Below are 20790 nucleotides of genomic sequence, written 5' to 3' on the forward strand. Positions count from 1 at the left end.
ACTAGTTACCCCTTCCATTCTGAAAATTTACCATTTTGGTACCTACTCTTTGTCATAAACAGATAGTTTAAGGCGTAATTCCTCTTTTTATCTGAAAGGGTTAAGAAGTTCACATAGCCTTACCTGACACCTGACCAAAAATACCAATAGAAGGACAAGATGTTTTCAAAGAGGGAGGAGGGAATCAGTCAGTTGGACTGTTCAGAAAAGTTTACTGTGCAGAGTGAAGTGTCCAGGGAATCAGCCATCTAACATTTTTAAAAGTTGTAAGTGTTTAGAAAAGAAAATAGTATTAGATTATGTTTATTTACTTTTGTAACGTTTTGTAAAAAGGAAGAATCAAAATTGGGTGTTTCTTTGCGTAACTAAGGTTTTTGCCCAGAACATTCCTCTTTTTTCAATCTGTTCTCGTGAGAGTAGATTGCATGCTAATCTCACAGAGGTATCACTTTCACCTTGGTTCTTTAATTTAAAAGTTCATCTTTTAAAAAACTGATTTACGTTTTCCTGTTTAAAGGATCCAAAGGTTATTTGAATCTCAGCTCACCAGGAATTGTGGTGAGTGAATCAGGTCTAAAACATCCTATCAGAAAAGGGGATGTAAAACTAGGGAAATATGTGGGGGGAAACAAAGTTCAAATAACTCTCCCATAAATGTTTGTTTTAAAATTATTTGTCAGATGGCAGCTACTAAATCTAAGCGTGGTAAATAAGTTAGGCTGTTATCCGTGCAGTTCCCCCACAATCGTATCCTAGATAGTTCAAAGTGGGACACCTTGACCACCCTTTGTTCCCTTCTTTTAACTAGTCGTCAACCATGAAAGGATCTTCCCTCTTATCTCATGAAAAATTAATTACGTAACAACCTTTGTTCAGGGATCTTGTCCAAAAGCTTTCTAGAAAGAAATCTAAGTACACTATGTCTCTGAAATCCCCCTCGTCCACATTTTGTTGACCCTTCAAAGAAATTCTATAGCATTAGTAAACATGATTCCCGTTACAGAAACTGTGTTGACTTTTGCCCAACAATTTATGTTCTTCTATGTGGTCTGACACATTTTATTCTTACTATTGTTTCAACTAATTTGCCTGATACTGACGTCTAGACTTAACCAAACGATAATTGTTGGATCACCTCTGAGCCCTTTAAAATATTGGCATTACATTAGCTATTTTACAGTCCATGGGTACAGAAGCCGCATTTAATGGACAGGTGCAAACCATAGTTAATAGTTCCGCATTTTCACGTTTAGTTCTTTCAGAGCTCTTGGAGTGATGCCATCTTGGTCCTGATGACTTGTTACTGTTAATTTTATCAATTAATTGCAAAACCTCCTCTTGAGTGATACTTCAATCTGTGACAATTCCTGAGATGATGTGCACCTACAAAGGATGCTTCAGAATTGGAATCTCCTAGCATTCTCAGCTGTGAAAGACTTGAAGCAAAGGAATTCATTAGTTTCTCTGAATTACTTTATCATATTTAAGTTGCTTCCTTTGTATCTCGATCATCCAGGGCCCCACTGTTGGTTTAGCAGGCTTGCCTGTTCTGATTACTAAAAAAAAAACATTTTGTATTACCTTTTTGAGTTTTTGGCTAAGCTGTTCAAATTCCTTTTGGCTTTTCTTATTACATTTTAACGTTAATTTGGCAGTGTTTATGCTCCTTTCTACTTTACCTCTTTAACAGACTTTAATGACTTTAGCGTCAGAAGGGAACCATTATGATATTAGTCTACCTCCTGCACAACGCAGGCCACAAATCTCACCAACCCACTTCCTCTATCAAACCTGCAGCTGAGCCACTGAAGTCCTCAAATCATGGTTAGTTTCAAGGTGCAGAGATCTTCCAGCAAGTGACCTATGCCCCACACTGCCAGAGAAGGCAAAAAAACCCCTCAAGGCTTCTGCCATCTGCTCTGGAGGAAAATTCCTTCCCGATCCAGATACGTGTATCAGTTAAACCCGTGAAACATGTGCGGCAAACTCACCACTAGACACCCAGAAAGCATTTCTCTGTAGTAACTCAGATCCCACCTCATCTATCGTCCCATCACATTTACTGCTAATAGTCAAAGAACCCAATTATGCCAAAATTAGGCTATCGCATTACCATCCGCTCCATAAACCGTATCAAGCTTAGCTGAAGCCAGATATTCTTTTGCCCCCACTGCTCATCTTAGGAAGGCTGTTTCCAGAACTTCACTGCTCTGATGGTTAGAAACCTTCATCTAATTTAGTCTAAAACTTCCTGATGGCCTGTTATATATTTGTCTGTGTCCACTAGGAGTGACTTTCACTTTTAAAAGATGCCTTTTGATAAAAAATCTCACTGCTTCTTTTACATGGTTGCTAAACCACAGTGGTTCTTTTGTCATATGTATTTACTATGATTTCTTAATTTGGGATATACATTTAAGTCGGCCTCTATTATGGGTGTCTTTGAAAGTTGTCCATGCAGCTTGCAGGGATTTCACTCTAGTCACTGTACTTTAATTTCCGTTTTCTAACCTCCTCATTTTTGCATATTCCCCTTTCTTAAATAAATGCCACAGCATTGGGCTGCTGAGTGTTCTTCCACCACAGGAATGTTAAGGTATTATATTGTTGTCACTTATTCTCCAAGTGTCCTGTTTATAGTTACTTCTTGGACCAGCTCCTGCGCTCCACTCAGGCTAAATCAGAATTTCCTCCCTCTGTGGGTTCCTGTTACAGCTGCTCCAAGAAGCTGTCATTTAAAGTATCGAGAATTTTGTCTCTGCATTTTCCCCTAGGTGGCATGGGGCTCAGTCCAATATTGGGATAATTGAAATCCCACTATTATGAGTCTTTATTTGAAACCTCTCTAATGTCCCTTAACTTTTCATCGCACTGTCACTTTCTGGTCAGGTAAGTTGATGATATATCCTTACTGTTTATTCTTATTAGAGCATGGTACTATCACAGAGATTCTTTGAACATGTGGATTCATTTTAAGATTTTACTCATTTGTTTCTACATTTTCTTTCACATATAGCACCATCCCCCACCCCTGCCACAACCTGCTTCTGTTCTTTCCGATACTAGTTTGTACCCTGAAGATGATTGTTTCCATTGATTGTCCCCAGTCCATCAGGTTTCTGTGAAGCCTTGTTATATCAAATCCTCCTTCTATCCCAAGGCACTTAGTCACCCCTCTCATTATTTAGACTTCTATCATTCGTGTACAAGCACTTAAAAACTTGTCACTGTTTATTGTCTGCCTTTCTCTGATGTGTCAGATTCTTTTTATACTGCATTTTCTCCATCTGGTCTGCCCTCTTCCACCTCTCCTCCTGACTCTAACCTAGAGGAATCTCTATCAAATAGGGACTCTTCTTCTTAAAAGAAGTCTCTGTCCGAGCCATGTGCTCCTCTGCAGCAGTCGGCTTTCCTCCATCTCTTAGGTTAAAAACTGCTCTGCAAAGTTTTTAATATTAAGTGCCAGCAGTCTGGATCCACTGTTGTTTAGGTGGAAGCCCATCTTCCTGCATAGGTTCCCTCCAGGGCCGACCTTAGGCCGCATTGTTGCCCGATTCCCCCGAATCAGCCCGCGCGTGATGGCCCGCGCTGGCCGGTGGCTCCCAGAAGCAAAGCGCTGAGCTCCAGGAAGCAGCAGCTGTTTGCTGCTAGGCAACCAGAGACGTGGCTGGCAGAACGCTAAGGCAGAGGCAGCTGTGGGGGTTGCAGGTTAGGAAGGGGAAGGGGACGAGAGGAGTGAGGAGGCACACGTGCTTGTAGCCTTCCTCCCGTCCCCTCCCCTCCCCCCAGCACTCACCTGGAGGAGACGTCACGGGAGCTTCTCGGTCGTGTGGGAACAGGAATCTCTGCAGTGGATCTCACTCACGCTAACAGCTGTGACGGGCTTCCAACGGTGAGTGTTGACCCTGTTTGTAAGATTGGGTTGGTGAGGGGGTGCTTTTCAGGGTGCTGCTGTTGAGGATGAGTTTGTGCCTGCCTGGCAGTCGTCTGTTCAGAACTAAAGTTGGATCATGTATGTAAACCCAGGAAGAAAGCCCCAGCCAGGTAGCTTAGTGCTTGTGAACTCCAGGTGAGAGAGCGAGAGGTTTGGAGAGGAAATCAAATACAGCAAGAGAGAGAATGAGAAAAGGGTCTGCAATATGGCACGGCAGGCTGAGACTTTTATTCTCCCCCTCATCTCCCTGCAGAAGAGGAAACTGAGGCACGGCGTGATCTAATTCCCTTTCCAAATTATTTGCAAAGGAAGGGACTGGGGCTCCTATCCAAACCCAGTTTCCCTTCCCATCAGCTCTGTTTTCCCTGCTGCAAGACCACTGTAGGGGCTGAAAATTTCATTAAAACTATGGCCTCCTTCATTTCCCCTGCAACAATACAATAACCGGCTGTGGGGGCCGAGAGTACGAAGCCATAACTAGGAGTGACATTCTGGGCAGGATGCTACTCTGAGAGTCCAATCTCATCTCTTCTCCCTGCCGGGTCAGGTTACAGCCTGAGCACCTGTCCATCACCTAAAGACATCCCCTGCTTTCCCGTTCCCCACACAGACAGTCCCCACTCCATCACACGAGGGGAGGGGAGAGGGAGTTTGTTGGTACAGGGGATTGGAGAGGGAACTTGGGACCCCGGCCAATGGCCTGGAGGATGGACACCCCAGTGATCAGTGACCTGGGGACCTGGAGACCCAGCTCAGGGGTTGCAGCCGGGTCTGGCCAGTGGGAGGGCAATGGGCTGTGAAGAGAGGACCCAGGTGACCTGACCAGCCGGTTCCATCCAGAGAGGCCAGAGGAGGGCTGAGAGGAGAGGAGTCCCAGGCCACCCCATTTACGGCCCTGTTTACCTGGAGAGAAGCCAATGGACAAGGGGGCTTGGGGCCAGGGATATCGGAGGCCCAGCTGGGAAGCAGGGGGTTTCGGGGCTGGACAGGGGGAGCAGGCAGAGCCCCCTAGGGGGACTGGGATGTGCTGGGCTGAGGGAGGCTAGGCCTGAGGCCCAGAGAGTTTCCTGTGCTTTGTTCAGCATTCAATAATCCCTCCTGTTTTATGCTGGCTGAGAGTTGCTCTGGTCTAGAGAACAGGGTGGGCAAGGGGGCATCATCCCCTTTGGTGGGGGTGGAGGCCCTGGAGGCCCAGAGCGAGGGGACTCCCTGGGGGGGCCCACGGCAGAGACAGACGTGCTGAGGCTCAGAGAGGTGCGGCTCCAGGAGGTGGAGGGGCCTGACCCTGAAAGACAGTGGACCCCCGAGAAGGGCTGTCTCAGTGGAAGGGGCACCCCCCACAGATCGCACAGGGCCAAGAGTGGGCACAATCTGTGAGTCCATGACCCCGAGCAATCCACTGCCCTGTCCTCAGCATCATTTCCCACTCCACTGCTCGGCGTGTCATCTGCAGTGATTTGATATTTTCTTCCAGATCACTGGTGCCAACATCAGACTTAGACCTGACCCCTGCAGAACCTCACGAGAAACACCCCCGTTCAATGAGGATTCCCCAGTCACAACTACTTTAGAGATCTGTCAGTCACCCACTTCGTTCTTGATTTGTGATAGTGCTGATTTGTGAGGGTACTGAGACAAACACCATACAGAAGCCTCTGTCTGTTACGTCTACGCAGTCACCTTAATCATCCAAACCTGTAAGCGCAAAAGATGAAATAGGGTTTGTTTGACAAGACCAGTGTTCCCCAGTGCCCCAGCCTCCTGGCCTGGCATCCACAGTGCCCTGACCTCTCCTAGCCCTGCCTCCTCCTGCTCACCATCACACTGGGGTACCCGCTGGGAGCTAGCTCTCAGAAATGATAGAGCATTGGGCTGCCTATGTGAGCCGGAAGCTGCCCCAGGGCACTCGTGTCTCTGACCCGCAGAGCTGAAAAGGAGTCACTGTCCCCAGCTCCCGGGGTTTAAACCACAACAGGGCTGAAGTGCCACAGACGGGTGAGCATCACGCCCACTTCCAAGCTGTAAAAGGGACAGGCCAGCGAGCATTAACTGCCAGGATCTGGCTTAAATCCAAACCAGGGGGAGCGCTGGGCGCTGGTGCTGCATTGGCCTGGGCAGGCAGAACTTGGCGCTGACCAAGACCAGAGTCCAGCATGTAGGAGAACACGACAGACGCAGGGAGGCTGGGTCAGTGTCCCCACTGCACAGCTGGGGACCTGGAGACCAGCAAGGCCAAGGGACTTTCCCAGGGTCACCCAGGAGCGGGTGGCTGATCTGAGTCCAGTGCATGATCCTTGCCCTGGGAACCCCCTGTCTGTTTACCCCATCACCCCACTGGTGGAGCAGGAGGGGCCTAGCCCACCGCTAAGAAGCCTGGATTTCTATAAGCTGTGGGAGGGGGCTCTGACCCTAGAACGACACCCCTGCCCCCCCGCCACAGGAGTGTGACAGCCCTGTGCCTTCCCAGCCACTCCCTTTGCAGGAGCTCAGCGGGCAGAGCCGGAGGCCCTGCCTCTCTCCTGTCCAAGGTCTCCTTGACTCCAGCCAGGCACAGGTGGCCCCGGTGGGAAAGCCGAGAATGATTCACTCTTGCAAAGAGCTTTCACACGCTCGCCCGTCCAGTGATATATATCAAGTCTTTCAATGCCCATAAATCTCCAGCTTGGCAGCTCTCTGCATAGGGCCTCAACAGCCTGCACGGCACTTCCCTACTGCTGGCAGGGGGCACAGAAATCAGAGCCTCCCCCGGGAATCTGAACACACACCGGCTTCCTGCGCCATCCGCCCCTTCATGCATGGCCCATCGGCGCAGCCCAGCAGGCAGGACCTGCGCTAGAGTTTTTCGCGCCCTAGGTACATGGCCATTTTGCTGCCCCGTGCGCCGCTCCCGCAGCTCCAGTGGAGCTGCCGCAGCCATTTCTGCAGAGGATCCGTTGGTCCGCTGCTCCGGTGGAGCTGCTGCAGCCGTGCCCGTGGGAGGTCCACCGGAGCCGCGCGGGACCAATGGACCATCCACAGGCATGCCTGCGGCAGCTCCATCAGAGCCGCCTGCTCCCCCCCCCAGCAAAATGCCGCCCCCCGAAAATCCTGGCTCCCTAGGCGATTGCCTAGTTCGCCTCAATGGAAGCTCCGGCCCTGCCAGTGGGTTCCCAGCCAGCACCAGCGAAGAAATTCATAACACTTGGGGAGAAACGCAGCCCTGGCAGACTCTGCCCTGTTTGGCTTCGCTGGGCCCCGGCTCACGCCCACCTGGACTGGATCCCTCCTATCTCGGTGTGCGACAGAGCAAACGTGCTAGCCTGGGTGGTCAAAGGCTTCTAGGTCCAGTCCCTGGGAAGGGTCAGACCCAACGACTGGAAGCCGCAAGGCAACGTGATCCCTGCTGGCTCTCAAAGCAGAAGAGAGGCCCCCTCCCACAGAGTCCCTGAGCTGTCCCAGGGCCAGACACCAAACCCAGTGCCCAAGCTTGGATGGCTCAGGAGGTCAGAGCCTTCCTGCTCCACGCTGCCTGGCTGGACGCAGTCTAGGCTGGCTTTGAGAAGCAGCTGCCAATCCAGGATGTTCTGCCAAAACTTCAGGGAACCCCAAAAGAATTCCTCCCCTCAGCCTTGCGCTGAGCCCTAGGTCCCAGGCGGCTGTGGAGAGGCAGGAGGGGAAGGAGGAAGCAGATTGTTTGTTTTCTCACTCAGATAAAATGATTTCTGGGTGAGCCTGGGAGAGTCGCCGCCCCTGTCTGGGCCTCAGTTTCCCGCATGTGTGAAATGGGGATAAAGAGATTGAGCCAGCTCCCCTGGGTGGGGGATGGTATATTCATTAGTGAGTGAAGGTCAACCTGTGCAGAGGGCTAGAGCAAAGCTTAGGGTGGGTTTCACCCAGGAAGTGACAACTAGGGGATACCAGGGTGAATGCTACTGAGAGGAAGGATGATCCAGCGATGAAGGTGCTAGCCTGCGACTCTGCTCTGCCACTAATGCCTGGGTGACCATGGGCAAGTCCCTTAATGTCTGAGCGCCTTCTCCATCTGTACAATGGGGGAATAGCCCTGGCCTGCCCCACAGGGGTGTTGTGGGACTACATCCATCAAAGCCTGTGAGGAGCTCAGATACTCCGGGGAAAGGGGGGCAGATAAAGGCCTTCCCTCGGTAGCAACATTCTCCTGATACAGTGAATTTTGCTCACACAAATTATTCAGAAGAGGAATCTCAATGTCACATGTGTGCACAGGTGTGTGTCTGTGTGCAAGTGTGTCTGCATGTGTGCACGCATCTGTGTGCATGTGTATGCATGTATGTGTGTGCATCTGTATGTGCATACATGCATGTATGTGTGTATCTGTGTGTGCGTACATGCGTGTGTGTGTACATGCATGTGTGTGCATGTCTGTGTGTGCATACATGTGTGCATGATGTGTGTACATGCATGTGGCATGTGCATCTGTGTGTGTATACATGCATGTGGTGTGTGTGTGTACATGTGTGTGGTGTGTGTGAATCTGTGTGTGCGTACATGCATGTTTGTGTGTCTGTGTGTGTACATGCGTCTGTGTGTGCATCTGTGTGTGCGTACGTGTGTGGTGTGTCTGTGTGTGAACATGTGTGTGTGTTTGTGTGCATACATGCGTGTGGTGTGTGTGCTCTCTGACTCCCAAACCCCTCCGGTGCCCCTGTAATTTAGTCCTGTTATTAATTACGGCAGCAGCCAGGAAAGTCATTCACGGATGGGGCCCTCTCATGCGGGGTGCGTACAGAGGAGTCCCCAAGGGGACAGGCCCTGCCCCAGAGAGCTCACGACCTACACCTCGGACAGGGCAAACTTGCTCTTCCAAAAGATTTTCAGGAGCTGTGGGGATTTTGTGGCTGTGGCAGGGCTGGTCCAGCGAAGCCCAGGCTGCATCGCCCCAAACCTCCTTTCAGTTTGCTGGCAGAAGCTGCCTCTGCAGCCCAAGGGCAGCAATAAACGTGGCTCTGGCCTGGGGAGCGGAGGCAAGGGCTGCAGTGACAGGGTAGTACTTGGGGGGGCATCCACCTGAGCTCCCCGCTGCACCCTTCCCCAAATCACACCGGTGTAAGGCCCTCCTGCACCAGAGTGGCAGCCATCCTAGGGAGCAAGGAGCCACTGAACATTGGAGCATACAGGTTGCCAGACTGGGTCAGCCCAGGAGTCCATCTAGCCTGGTATCCTGTATGTGACAGTGTCCTGTGCTAGCTGCGTCAGAGGAAGGTGCAAGGAACCCTTTAGCTAGAATAATCTACCGACAGGGGAAATTTGTTCCTAACCCCGGTCACTAGAGATTGGCTGAAGCCCTGTAGCAGGAGTGTTTATAGCCCTCACATGCTTCTTGTGCCTAATGTACCTGTAGCTTTTTCATATCTCTGTGGGCTTTTCAAAATCCTGCACAGATCTTGGTCTCCGTATCGTGTGGCAATGAGTTCCATGGGTTAATTATGCATTTTGTGTATAAAGAGTGAGCCTGATTTGTCTCCTGATTTACACAGGCGTCAGCCAGAATAACTGCACTGAAGTTAAAGCTCTGGGATGGACCAATCAGTCCTGGTGACATGCTGCAGAGAATTATCATGATGTTCCCGGCTTTCCTCTTTCAACCCTTCTGTCTCGACTCCCCTCACCTCTCTGACCCAGAGAGAGGAGGTATTTTCCCCAACTCTTCTGTGGTGGAGACTGATAGAAAGGGGTCATTTTAGCTTCTCTCCCATATGCTAATCCTCTCTGCCTGCTCCCTTTGCCCCCTGCTGGACTTACGGACCCGGACCCTCGCCAGCTTCCAGCTCCTGCTCTCCCCACAGAATGTATTTGTTTTTCTGTCTTTGGCGATTTGCTCTTCAGATTCTATCATTCCCCTAATTGCCAGCACTCGTTTGACTGGTCCCAGCTCGGGCTCTTTTCTGTGGGCTGAGGGCCACGGCTCCAGCAATCCCTTCATTTTGTGCTTTAGTCACAGTGGTCGTTTCTCCTCCCTGCATCTCGGGTGCACATGGCTTCTGGGGCTCCAGTACCTCCTGCTGCAACAGTAGCCTTCATGGTGAGTGTCAGAATTTGAACATGAGGCTCCTGGGTTCATTCTTTCTAACCAGCTTCCTTAGATGTTTTTAATCCTCTTTCCTGACCGCCAGCGTCAGAGGGTTAATTTGTGATGCTGTTCTTCCCCCTAGGATGCTGAACTTACGGCAATGACACTGTGCCCCTGCCATGGAGTGACTCAGCTGAAGGACACACAGCAGCCAGTTCCTGGACCAGACTCCCACCCTAACTCTGCCTGCACTCGGACCAGACTCCCATTGACTCCGGTACACTTTGCCCCAGTACAATGAAGGGCTTCAGGGTCTGGCCCCAGGACATTGCTTAGGACCCAGTTCAGACCGGTCCCTTTGCTCGTTACTCCAGTCTCAGCTGTCCCATGAAGATACCATTTACGGTGGCAAGACGTTGCCCCTTCTGGCTGCATCCTGCTGGCACACTTGCCAGTCGGGAGCTGCAGTTGTCCGTTATTCCTGTTTCAGCAGCTTTGGTGGCCTCTCTGCGGTTCTCTATCGCTGTCTTGATCCAGTGTCCACTACCATTGGGACCTGCTACAATTATGGGCCGATCTTACAATCACTTCAGTTCTCAAATAAGAACATAAGAATGGCCAGACTGGGTCAGATGAAAGGTCCATCCAGCCCAGTATCCTGTTGTCGACAGTGGCCAATGCCAGGTGCCCCAGAGGGAGTGAACCTAACAGGCAATGATCAAATGATCTCTCTCCTGCCATCCACCTCCATCCTCTGACAAACAGAGACACCATTCCTTACCCATCCTGGCTAATAGCCATTAATGGACTTAACCACCATGAATTTATCCAGTTCTCTTGTAAACCCTGTTATAGTCCAGCCTTCACAACCTCCTCAGGTAAGGAGTTCCACAGGGTGACTGTGCGCTGTGGGAAGAAGAACTTCCTTTTATTTGTTTTAAACCTGCTGCCCATTAATTTCATGTGGTGGCCCCTCCTTCTTATATTATGAGAACAAGTAAATAACTTTTCCTTATTCACTTTCTCCACGTCACTCATGATTTTATATACTCTATACTATATCCTCCTTAGTCCTCTTCTCAAGCTGAAAGAGTCCTAGCTTCTTTAATCTTGTCCTTCATATGGGACCTGTTCCAAACCTCTAATCATTTTTAGTTGCCTCTTCTCGTACTTTTTCTAATGCCAGTATATCTTTTTTGAGATGAGGGCCACCATCTGTATGCAGTATTCGAATGTGGCGTACCATGGATTTTATATAAGGGCAAATAAGATATTCTCCGTCTCATCTCTATCCTTTTTAATGAATGCCTAAATCACCTGCTTGCTTTTTTGACCACACTCTGCACACTGCGTGACGTCTTCAGCGAACTATCACCCTGAACTCCAAGATCTCTTCCTGACTCTTGTAGCTAAATTAGCCCACATACAGTTGTATGTATAGATTGGGGTTAGTTTTTCCAAATGTGCTTTACTTACATTTATCCACATTTAAACTTCATTTGCCATTTGTTTGCCCATCACTTAGTTGTGAGATCTTTTTAAGTTCTTCACACTTGATTTGGTCTAACATCTTGAGCAGTTTAGTATCATCTGCCTTTGCCACCTACTACTGTTTACCCTTTCCTCTGGATCATTTATGCTTAATGTTCAATAGGATGGGTCTAGACTGACGCTTGGGAACACCACTAGTTCCCTCTCCATTCTCTGAGAATTACCATTATTCCTACCTTCTGTTGCCCTGTCTTTTACCTGTCTCAATCCTGAATGATCTTCCCTCTTAGCCATGACAACTTAATTTACATAAGAGCCTGTGTGAAGACCCTGTCAAAGACTCTGGAAATCAAAGTACGCTATGTCACTGGACCCCCTTGCCATGTGCTTGTTGACTTACTCCCATGTGCAGTTCACTGGGCCATCCATTCTGCTGGGGGCTTCTTTGCGATGCTGGAGCTTGGGCCTTGTTAGTTTCCCGTCTCAGGCCAGTGTAGAATAAACGCAGCACTGGGCCAGCCCTCTGACGTCAGTTCAGCGATCGTGGAGTAAAGCGACGTCTTTTTGCGGGCTGATTGGCATGTGCCTTGACCTGGAATTTGCCATCGCTTGCCGGTTGTCTCTGGACAATAGATGTCCCTATGGCATGCCATGGGCACCTAAGTGCCCAGGAGGTCTCAAACTGTGGGTCGGGGCCCCATTTTAATGGGTCGCTAAAGCTTGGTTTGGCCTGGGCCCCACAGTCTGAAGCCCAAGGCCCCACCAAGGGCTAAGTTACATGCCCCCCACCCAGGGCAGAACCCTGGGCTCAGCTTTGACCCCCCTGCCCAGGACAACCTCGGTCCCCTTCCTGGGGCGTGGAGTATTAGTTTGCTGTCAGAAAGGGGGTCGGCAATGCAATGACGTTAGAGACAAGCGGTCCTGCTGATTTTGGAGTCCAGTTCTTCCAGGCACACAGGAGAGTTAATAACAGACGAAAGCAGACGGCACATGCTATGGCCTTGGAGCTTGCAGGTGTTCAGATTAGCCCAGTAATGTGATTAGAAGCAGAGTGTGACGAACTGGGACTGTCCTTCATATATTTTGCTCTGAATACTGTGTTGAGTGCCTCATGTCCCCTAGGCAGTTTTAAGTATCTTGGTGGTGGATAGGGTGTGTGATGCTACAGAGGAAGGGGCCAGTCCCCTAACTGCCTGGGCACTCTGCCTCCTAGCACTGTATGGCCCGGGCCTCCTCTGCAAAGGTGCCGCATGAAATTGTGGAGACAAGGGTCAGTGACCTCGCTGGCCCGGGAATGACTGAGCGAGAGGAGAGGGGCTGGAGGGAGGTTAGATCTGATACTACGGGGATAAGGATGAAGTGCACACCTGAGGGTCGGCCACTGCCCCCAGAATGGACGCCGCCGAGGGTCTGTTCGCTTTGTAATTCTATCAGAGCTTCTGTTTTAGAACTCCGTGTGTCTCGTCATCTAATAAACCTCCTGTTTTTTGCCTGGGCTGAGAGTCACGTCTGAACGTAAAGTGGGGGTAGCAGAACCTGTTGCTGTCCCAGTACCCCGACTGTGGGCGCTTCTGCTGTAGGTAAGCCCACGGAGGGGCAGAGGGTGCTGAAGCCAAGGAGAGACCCAGGAGGTGAAGACGTGTGAGCTTCTTGCCCTGAACAAGTCTGCTCCAAGGGAGAGGAGGCTCCCCAAAGTCCTGACTGGCTTAGTGGGGAGCAGTTCCAGAGCATCGCCTGGTGACTCCGTGACAGAGAGAAATTCAGCCCTTTAGCAAAGGCTGCCCCAAGACTGAGACACTCCACAGCCCCGCTTTGGTCCCTGAGGCTCAAGGGGCGTCTCACTCTCAGGCCAGCCTTCGGCAAAGGGCCGAATTCCACCCGTGAGTGAATATATTCATATTTAGCCCCATGAAGTATGAAAATGCAGCCAGTCAACACCTGATGCTTTGTAAATGCAACACCAAGTACAAGCTGTAAATGTATCTGTCTCCCTCCAACCCCACCCCACTTCTGCATGGGGAGGAGAGAGGCAACGTCCCATAGGAAGGTGCCTATCCCCAGAGAACAGCCCCACTGCCTCTCTGGGCCCGATCATTAGGTGTTTAATATCAGGAGATGGGAGATAATGGGGCTTTTCCTTTTAACTCTCCATTTCTACACCATTACTCATCCGTCCGGGCTTTTAATTAACCAGATTGCCTGGCTGTGTTTTTTTAAATGGGCTCTGAAGTTATTAAATCACGAAACTTACATAATAAATCCATGCTTTTAATAGCCAATTCATCAAAGAATCGGGCTTCGTTCTAATGACTTGGGACCTAATGCCGGCAGTCTTTGCACAAGCAGGATTTCCATTGGCTTCAGTGGGAGATACAAGGGCAAGGGCAGACGTGGGCTACAGATATGTAAATCCATATTCCTCTCAGCTAGAGTGAAAACTCAGGACAGAATAAGGTCCCAGCCCCGCAGAGCTCTAGTACTAGCGTGAGAGTAGCAGCCTTGTTAGTCTGCATCCACGAAAAGAGCAGGAGTCCTTCCGGCACCTTAGAGACTAACACGTTTATTTGAGAGTAAGCTTTTGTGTCTTGGTTAATATGTCACCCATCCCACTCGACTGACTAGCTCACTGGAGGACAACAGCCTACTACTGAGGCATGTTAAAGAGTTACACTGGAGTTATATATTGGAATGGGGAAAGGTTCAGAAAAGAGCAACAAAAATGATTAGGGATATGGCACAGCTGCCATATGAGGAGAGATTAATAAGACTGGGACTTTTCAGCTTGGAAATGAGATGACTAAGGGGGGCAGGATATAACTGAGGTCTATAAAATCATGACTGGTGTGAAGAAAGTAAATATGGAAGTGTTATTTACTCCTTCTCATATCACAAGAACTAGGGGTCACCAAATGAAATTAAGAGGCAGCAGGTTTAAAACAAACAAAAGGAAGTGTTTCTTCACACAGCGCACTGTCAATTTGACGAACTCCTCACCAGAGGATGTTGTGAAGGCCAAGACTATAACATGGTTCAAAAAAGAGCTAGAGAAGTTCCTGGAGGACAGGTCCATCAATGGCTATTAGCCAGGCTAGGAAAGGATGGTGTCCCTACCTCTATGTGCCAGAAGCTGGGAATGAGCGACAGGGGATGGATCACTTGATCATTCCCTGTTCTGTTCAGTCCCTCTGGGGCACCTGGCACTGGCCACTGTCGGCAGACAGGACACTGGGTTGGATGGACCTTTGGTCTGACCCGGTCTGGCCACTTTTATGTTCACTGTTAGCTTCAATGGCAGAGGGCTGTTTTCTGGTTCAGAAGGACCTGACTTCAAAGCCTGCAATGACCCATTGTGGGGAGGAGTCATTGCAAATACACAAAGGCAAATTCTGGTTCTGTTATTGTCACCGCTAGAGCAGAGCAAACTGGGGAACAAATGACCAGTGAATATTTGTTTGAATTTTGATTTTTTTCCCTGCAAATATCCACAAAATGGAGAGTCACTAGCACAGAAACATGTAAATGGTGACATTTGAGTTTAAACATTCCTCAAAAGTGAAATTCAAACTGTCCATTCATCTGGCCCACCCCCAGTTTGCACTGGCTGGGTTAGCTCTGCAAGCCACACAGCCCGGGACCAGCACAGCACCGTGGGACTCGTGTAACCAGTTACCAGTAGGAACTATTCCCAAGCCGCTAATGGTCTGCAGAGCCAGGGTCACTGGCTGGGGCCCTTTACAAAGAACTGCCCCTCGTGAATCAGTCCCAGAAACGTACAAGAGGAATGGCTGCGTTCTGACTCGTTCACTGTGACTCACGTGCTCAGCTGCAGTCAGGCCTCAAGGGTGACCCACCAGCCATGGGGTGAAGTGACTCTGTCTGTGCTCTGCACATGGTCAGCCAGTGCCCCTTGCTCCTGCTCCAATTGGAGCCAAGGGCAAAAGTCCCCTTGCAGCCCTCAGTCTGTCCCTGTGCAAAACCTCCACACAAGTCAAGGAGCGATTTGCCCGAGGAGCCAGCCCCTCTAACAAACTCTCCAATGTGTGGCACATGCCAGCACCGGGCCTGGTGCTCTAGGAACCAGGGACGGACTCCATAGACACAGAGCTAATGATCAGCATTGCCAGCCTAGTCTCTGAGGCCCCCATCGGTCCCTCCAAGCCACCCAAAGTCACCTTGGTGGCCTGTCAATTCAACCACCTTGTCAGCCTCTGCCAATCATCACCAGCTCCCTTCCCGGCTTGCAGCAAGTGCACAGGGCAGGCGTCCCTCTGCAAGGCCTAGATCTCCTGGTGCATTCCCACTCCCCTCCTCCCAGCCTCCCTTCCCTGCCCCCTATGCGGCTCCGGCGGGCAGAGAATCAGCACAAAGCTTCCTGGCCATCACGCCTCTGCCCAGGCTGGTCGCCGTTGAAACTGGCTCGTGTCAATGTAACTTAAATGGACAAGTGACCAAATTAACCTCAACTGATTTCAGAGATTTAAACCACTATGTGCCCCCTGTTAGGGGACTGAACAGGCATCCTTAGATTTCGGGACCAGTGCAGCTTTTCCTGTGTGCACCCGCCCACCCGCCAGCTCTTTGGCCTGAGCCTGCAGCTGTGCCCAAGGACTTGTGCTGGCCCTTTGCACAGGGGCGAATTTCCCCCAGAACCAGGGGGTTTGCATCTCAGAAAGTCTCTAAAACTGGGTGGGAACATTCTTTTTGCTCTCTCCCCCGGGGCATGGGGCTGAGCCCTCCTCAGGCTCTTGAGCCTTGCTGGGGCAGGACAGGGTCCAAAGGAACCAGCTTCCCCATGAGGAAACTCCCTCCCGCCCTGCCGAACATTGATTTTACCTGCTTGGGACTGGCTCATTTGTGGCTGATGCCACACAGCCAACATTTGGAACAAGTGGGGGCGGGGAGGGGGGGAGATTCCCCATCACTGGCCATTTTTCAGTCAGGACTGGCTGGGGTAAAAGCTCTGCTCTGGGGATTTGGGGGCCGGGCGGCGCAGTCCTCTGGCCTGCCTTATACAAGAGGTTGGACCCGATTCCTTCTGCTCTTGGTATCTCCGGCCTTGCTGGCCTGTCTGCAGCTTGTGGGCTGATATCCCTGCCCCCCAGCCCGGCCAGGGTCACTGCTCAGTGTGTTTAAAGCATAAACATTCAGGGATCCCCCTCCCCACTTTCATCGTCTACAAATCCCACTCCACCCCTTTCTGCCCGTTTCCCAGGACCTTCCCAGCCGGCCCGGGGTCCAGAGGTTGTTAGCACCGGCTAGAAACCGGTCGGACCCGCTCCCTGTTCGCTGCGCCGCCAGGTTAATGATTAAGGCGCAGAGCCAGGAGGATCCCCAGGGGGTTCTCCCCTTGCCCCGGGAGGCCAGGGAAGGTGTCTCCCCCGCCCAGAACTACCCGCCGCCCGCCCCGGGAACCGCCGAGCTGCAGGCAGCAGCTGGAGGAAACTGAAAGCAGGCTCCGGGCTGCAGAAAGACCCGCGCCGCCCGGGGAAGAGCCGCACGGCGGGTTGCTCCCCCTCCTGCTCCGGGTCCGGACGCGCTGGGTCTGCAGCCGTTTCACACCAGTTCCCAGGGGCCGCGCCCCGCTCCAGGAACCCAGCCCCGGGAGAGAAACACTGGGACACGCTGCTCTGAGGCCCGGATCGGGCCCCTGGGAACGCCGCTAGTCCCGAGGGGAGCAAAGGGAGCGGACCCCCGCCCCAGGTGGCTCTCAGTGTGAACGGCCCCAGATGCGCTGCGGTGGGCTGGGCCTCTCTGCGGGGTGCTAGAGACGGGCGGGGCGGACGTTTTCCCGCAGGCTCAGGCTGGCTCCAGGCAGGGAGCCCAGGACTCAACCACACTGCGGACAAACAGCCCCTTCCCTCCTCCGCTGGGGGGTCGGTGCTGGCCCTGCAGACCCCCGGCCGCGGTGGGGGCAGATCGCGAGAGCTGGGGGGAACCCACTGGGAGCTGCTCCCCCTGCCCCTCACTCCTAAGCCCGGGCGCCACGACCTGCCCCGATTCCCGGGAAACCTGAGATTTGGCTGCGCCAGGGAGTGGCAGAGAGACCCGCGCACCGAATAACCCCGAGGCGGCCGGCTCGTTCACAGGGCGACCCGGAGCAAGGGAAGGAATGGGCAAGCTGTGAATAGACGCGGGGAGGGGGGGGAGACCGAGGTCATTAAGAGTTCGGTTCAAGTTTGGGGAGCTGCGGTCTGTTGACCCGGCCGGGGACCGGCTGGGGAGCGAGGCTGGAAAGTGGGTTCCCGGTAGGTGAGGTTTTGGGGGAGCGGAAACCCCCTAATTTCCCGCCGCTGCCTCCTGAAAAGCTTTGCTTTAATTACAAACTAAAGTCAGGCCTTTGGGTCCCGGAGCCTGGCGGGAGCAGTTGCTGAAGCCAATGCGGGGTCCGAGCGAGGCAGGACGCTTTTACTGCGCAGTAATGCAGGGATCGAAATGTCCCGTGCGGGGAGCCTCGCGAGTCTCTTTCCGCTCCTGCCTTGTGTTCGACCAGCAGGACCACCCCCGGGAGCAAAGAGCGGGGAGGTCTTCGCAACCCCACCCCGGCGGTCGTTTCAGTCTTTACGCAGAAACCCGGCATGTCAGACCGGGGGTAAATACTTTGATTAGGCGGAATTTCGCTTCCCCTGGGGGGCACAGAACTGCCGGGCAGGGGGTCCCGGAAAGGGGCATATCGCCGGGCGCTGCCTGGCCCAGGAGACGGACCGAGGGAGCGACGGAAAATGGGGAATTGCAGAAAAATCCTCTTTCGATCTTGGGTTGCAAAGCTGGCCCCGCTCCTGCCCCCAAGGACCCTCGCCCTGCTGGAATCGGAGCGACCGGGCCCAGGAGCGGGTTGTGGCCGGAGGGTTTCCGGGCGGTTCTGCCAGAAGGTCCCGGCCAGGTTTGGTTGCGGATTCCAGCGCCGCCCTGGGCGGATTTTGACCCTCCGGGGCTCCATTTTCCTGGCTGAGGCGGTGACCGGGAGCCCGGGCCCGCAGGGCGGGTCCCCGCGGCTGCCGGGGCACCGGGACAAATCGTTAATTGCAAGAAAAGCGCCGCCCCCGGCACGAGAAAAGTGTCCGCTGAGGCGCCAACTCGCGGGGAGATTTCCCCACCTTGGACCCTTTCCCTCCCCGATCCACGGCGCGCCGGTGTCTGTGTCCGTCCGTCTGTGTCTGCCTGTCCTTCCAGGCCTGCCTGCCTGTGTCTGCCTGTGTCTGTGTCTGCTTGTGTGTGCCTCCCTGTCCTTCCAGGCCTAGCTTCTGCTGCTTGCTCCTTTCGGAGGGCGATTTTAATGTTTATTTGTTGTAATTTCCGTTTAATCTATTGGACCCCAAACGCTTTGAAAATGAGCCGGCGGCAGCTCTTAAGACAGAGGCCTGGTGCCCCCTGAACCCCCTCGGTCCGTCTACACTTCATTGCTCGGTCATTCTGCCGGACTAGGAGATCATTGCCGCTAGACAGAGAGAGGGTGTGGGGGGGGGGATAGATAGATAGAGAGGGGGTGGATGGGGACAAATAGATAGATAGATAGAAAGAAAGACTAAAACAGTCAGATCTTTACAATCTAATCTATCTATCCCCGCACCCTCACCCCAGTCTCTCGCACTTAGTCCTGCAGAAGGAGGCAGAAGGAGGGACGGGAGTAGCAGGACCGGCTCACAACGCTGCGCTTTGCGGGTTGTGGCCCAGTGGATCTCAGGACAGCGAGGCGAGGTCGGGGGAGGTGGTAGTTATGGGGCCAGCTCCTGTGGGTGTGGCCCGGCTTTGGAGCCGCCGGGGACCCGCAGAAGAGCGCGGCGAGGCTGACAGCTTGTCCCTGGCCCCAAGAGGAGTGGGCCGGATAGTGGAGATGGCCGCACCCACCGGTTTCTTTCCATCTCCACCCGCCTCCGCCGCGCCGGGCAGCAGCCAGGGAGCTCCGGGATCGCGCCTCTGCCGCGCTCCAGGCTCTGTTGTGATCCGAAAGCCCGTGTACACGGATGTTGCAAAATCCTGACCCTCAGCAGCCGCCTTCGAGTGCTCTGGGGCCGAAGGGTCTGGGCCTGTGCCCGGGGACCTGCCTGTGACTCTGGGTGCGCGGGCGGGGCGGGCCTGTCTCCGAGCGGACCCTGCTTCGCCGGCTCCTATGGAGCCCTGCGCGCTTTCCGCGCTCGCTTCTCTAGGCCGAGGCGCAAACTGAGCCCTGCCTCCGGGGATAAGGCCCCGGGACCCCGGTGCGCAAAGCGCACGTGCACCCTAGACACGCTGATGCCTGGCACCCCCATCGCGTCCCCAGGGCCCCCCTGGAAGCAACACCCCACGGGGAACCGCCGAACCCACCCCTCCAGCGCATCCGGCTCCCCAAACTCTCCAAGTTCCCGGTATTTCTGGGCCCTGGCACCGGCTCGGAGCAGCGCTGGGCGCCCGGGACCCCTCGGATATCAGCGGACAACGAGAGAGACAGTTCCCCCGCGCCCTGGGCAGCGCGGCTGGCGGTGGCCGGGTTTTATGCTGGTTTCCCCACGTGGGATTCCCCGCTTCCCACCTCCTCCTCCGGCCTGTTTCTAGGTGTCTAAACACCCTCCCTTGACCCGCCTGCTCCCGGCCTCTGCCCCGCAGCGGGAGCGAGCAGGGGAGCCCGGAGCAGACGCACGAGAGGGGGGTTCTTTCCCAAGGGGATCCGGCCTCCGGCCTGGGGAGGAGTCCCCCGGAGTTTGCTCCCTTGAGAGCTGCTACTCACCGTGGAAGTCCGAGAGCCGGGGGACCATCATTCCAGCGCGGATCCAGTGCTCCAGCGGGAACGATCCAGCCGCTGCCGCGGCCTTCAGGTGCTCCGGGCAGGGCTGAGGCAGGTGGGCGAAGCCGGGATAAGGGAAAGTCGGGTGCTGCCCCCCCAGTGCCCCGATCGAGTACAGGGGGGGCGGGTACATGGCCGGCAGGGCGCTCAGTCCGGGAGGGGGCAGATGCAGCAAGCCGGGCTTGGGGATGAATCCCGGGGCAGGCAGGGGGGCCGCGCCCTGGGGCGCACGGGGAGAGGGCGTCTCGGTGCGGGCACAGGATCCGGGGCTCCCCGCCGAGCTCTCGGGGCTCAGTCCTTGCGGGGAGGAGCTCGACACGGGCCGGGGGGGCTCCTCAGCCAGGAGGGCGTCGATCCGAAAGTTCTTGGACTTCTCCATGGGGGCTGCACGGCCCGGCCCCCTGCGGACCCGCCGCCCTCGGGAGAGACGCGGGGGGCCCTCGGCCACCCACGTCCCGCACACTCGCTGCTCCCCCGGAGGCAGGAGCTCCCCGCGGCGGCTTCACTCCTCCCGGGACAGTCCGCAGCCTCCTCCCAGGGCAAGCCCCGCCTCTTCTCCAGGGGGGCGCCCGGGTCCCT

At 53.6% G+C, this 20790-nt stretch overlaps 1 protein-coding gene across 1 annotated transcript in view; it reads right to left on the bottom strand.

Moving 5' to 3' along the window:
* The window catches only part of LOC116831555 (motor neuron and pancreas homeobox protein 1-like), a 59501-nt gene extending 38911 nt beyond the window's left edge, over positions 1-20590 (bottom strand). Inside the window, exon 1 of the mRNA XM_032791638.1 lies at positions 20155-20590. Within this exon, the coding sequence (XP_032647529.1) occupies positions 20155-20590 (436 nt within the window). The remainder of the gene's footprint in view (positions 1-20154) is intronic.
* Positions 20591-20790: the final 200 nt, after the last annotated feature.

Source organism: Chelonoidis abingdonii, chromosome 10 (assembly GCF_003597395.2).
Source record: "Chelonoidis abingdonii isolate Lonesome George chromosome 10, CheloAbing_2.0, whole genome shotgun sequence".
NCBI classification, from domain to species: domain Eukaryota; kingdom Metazoa; phylum Chordata; order Testudines; family Testudinidae; genus Chelonoidis; species Chelonoidis abingdonii.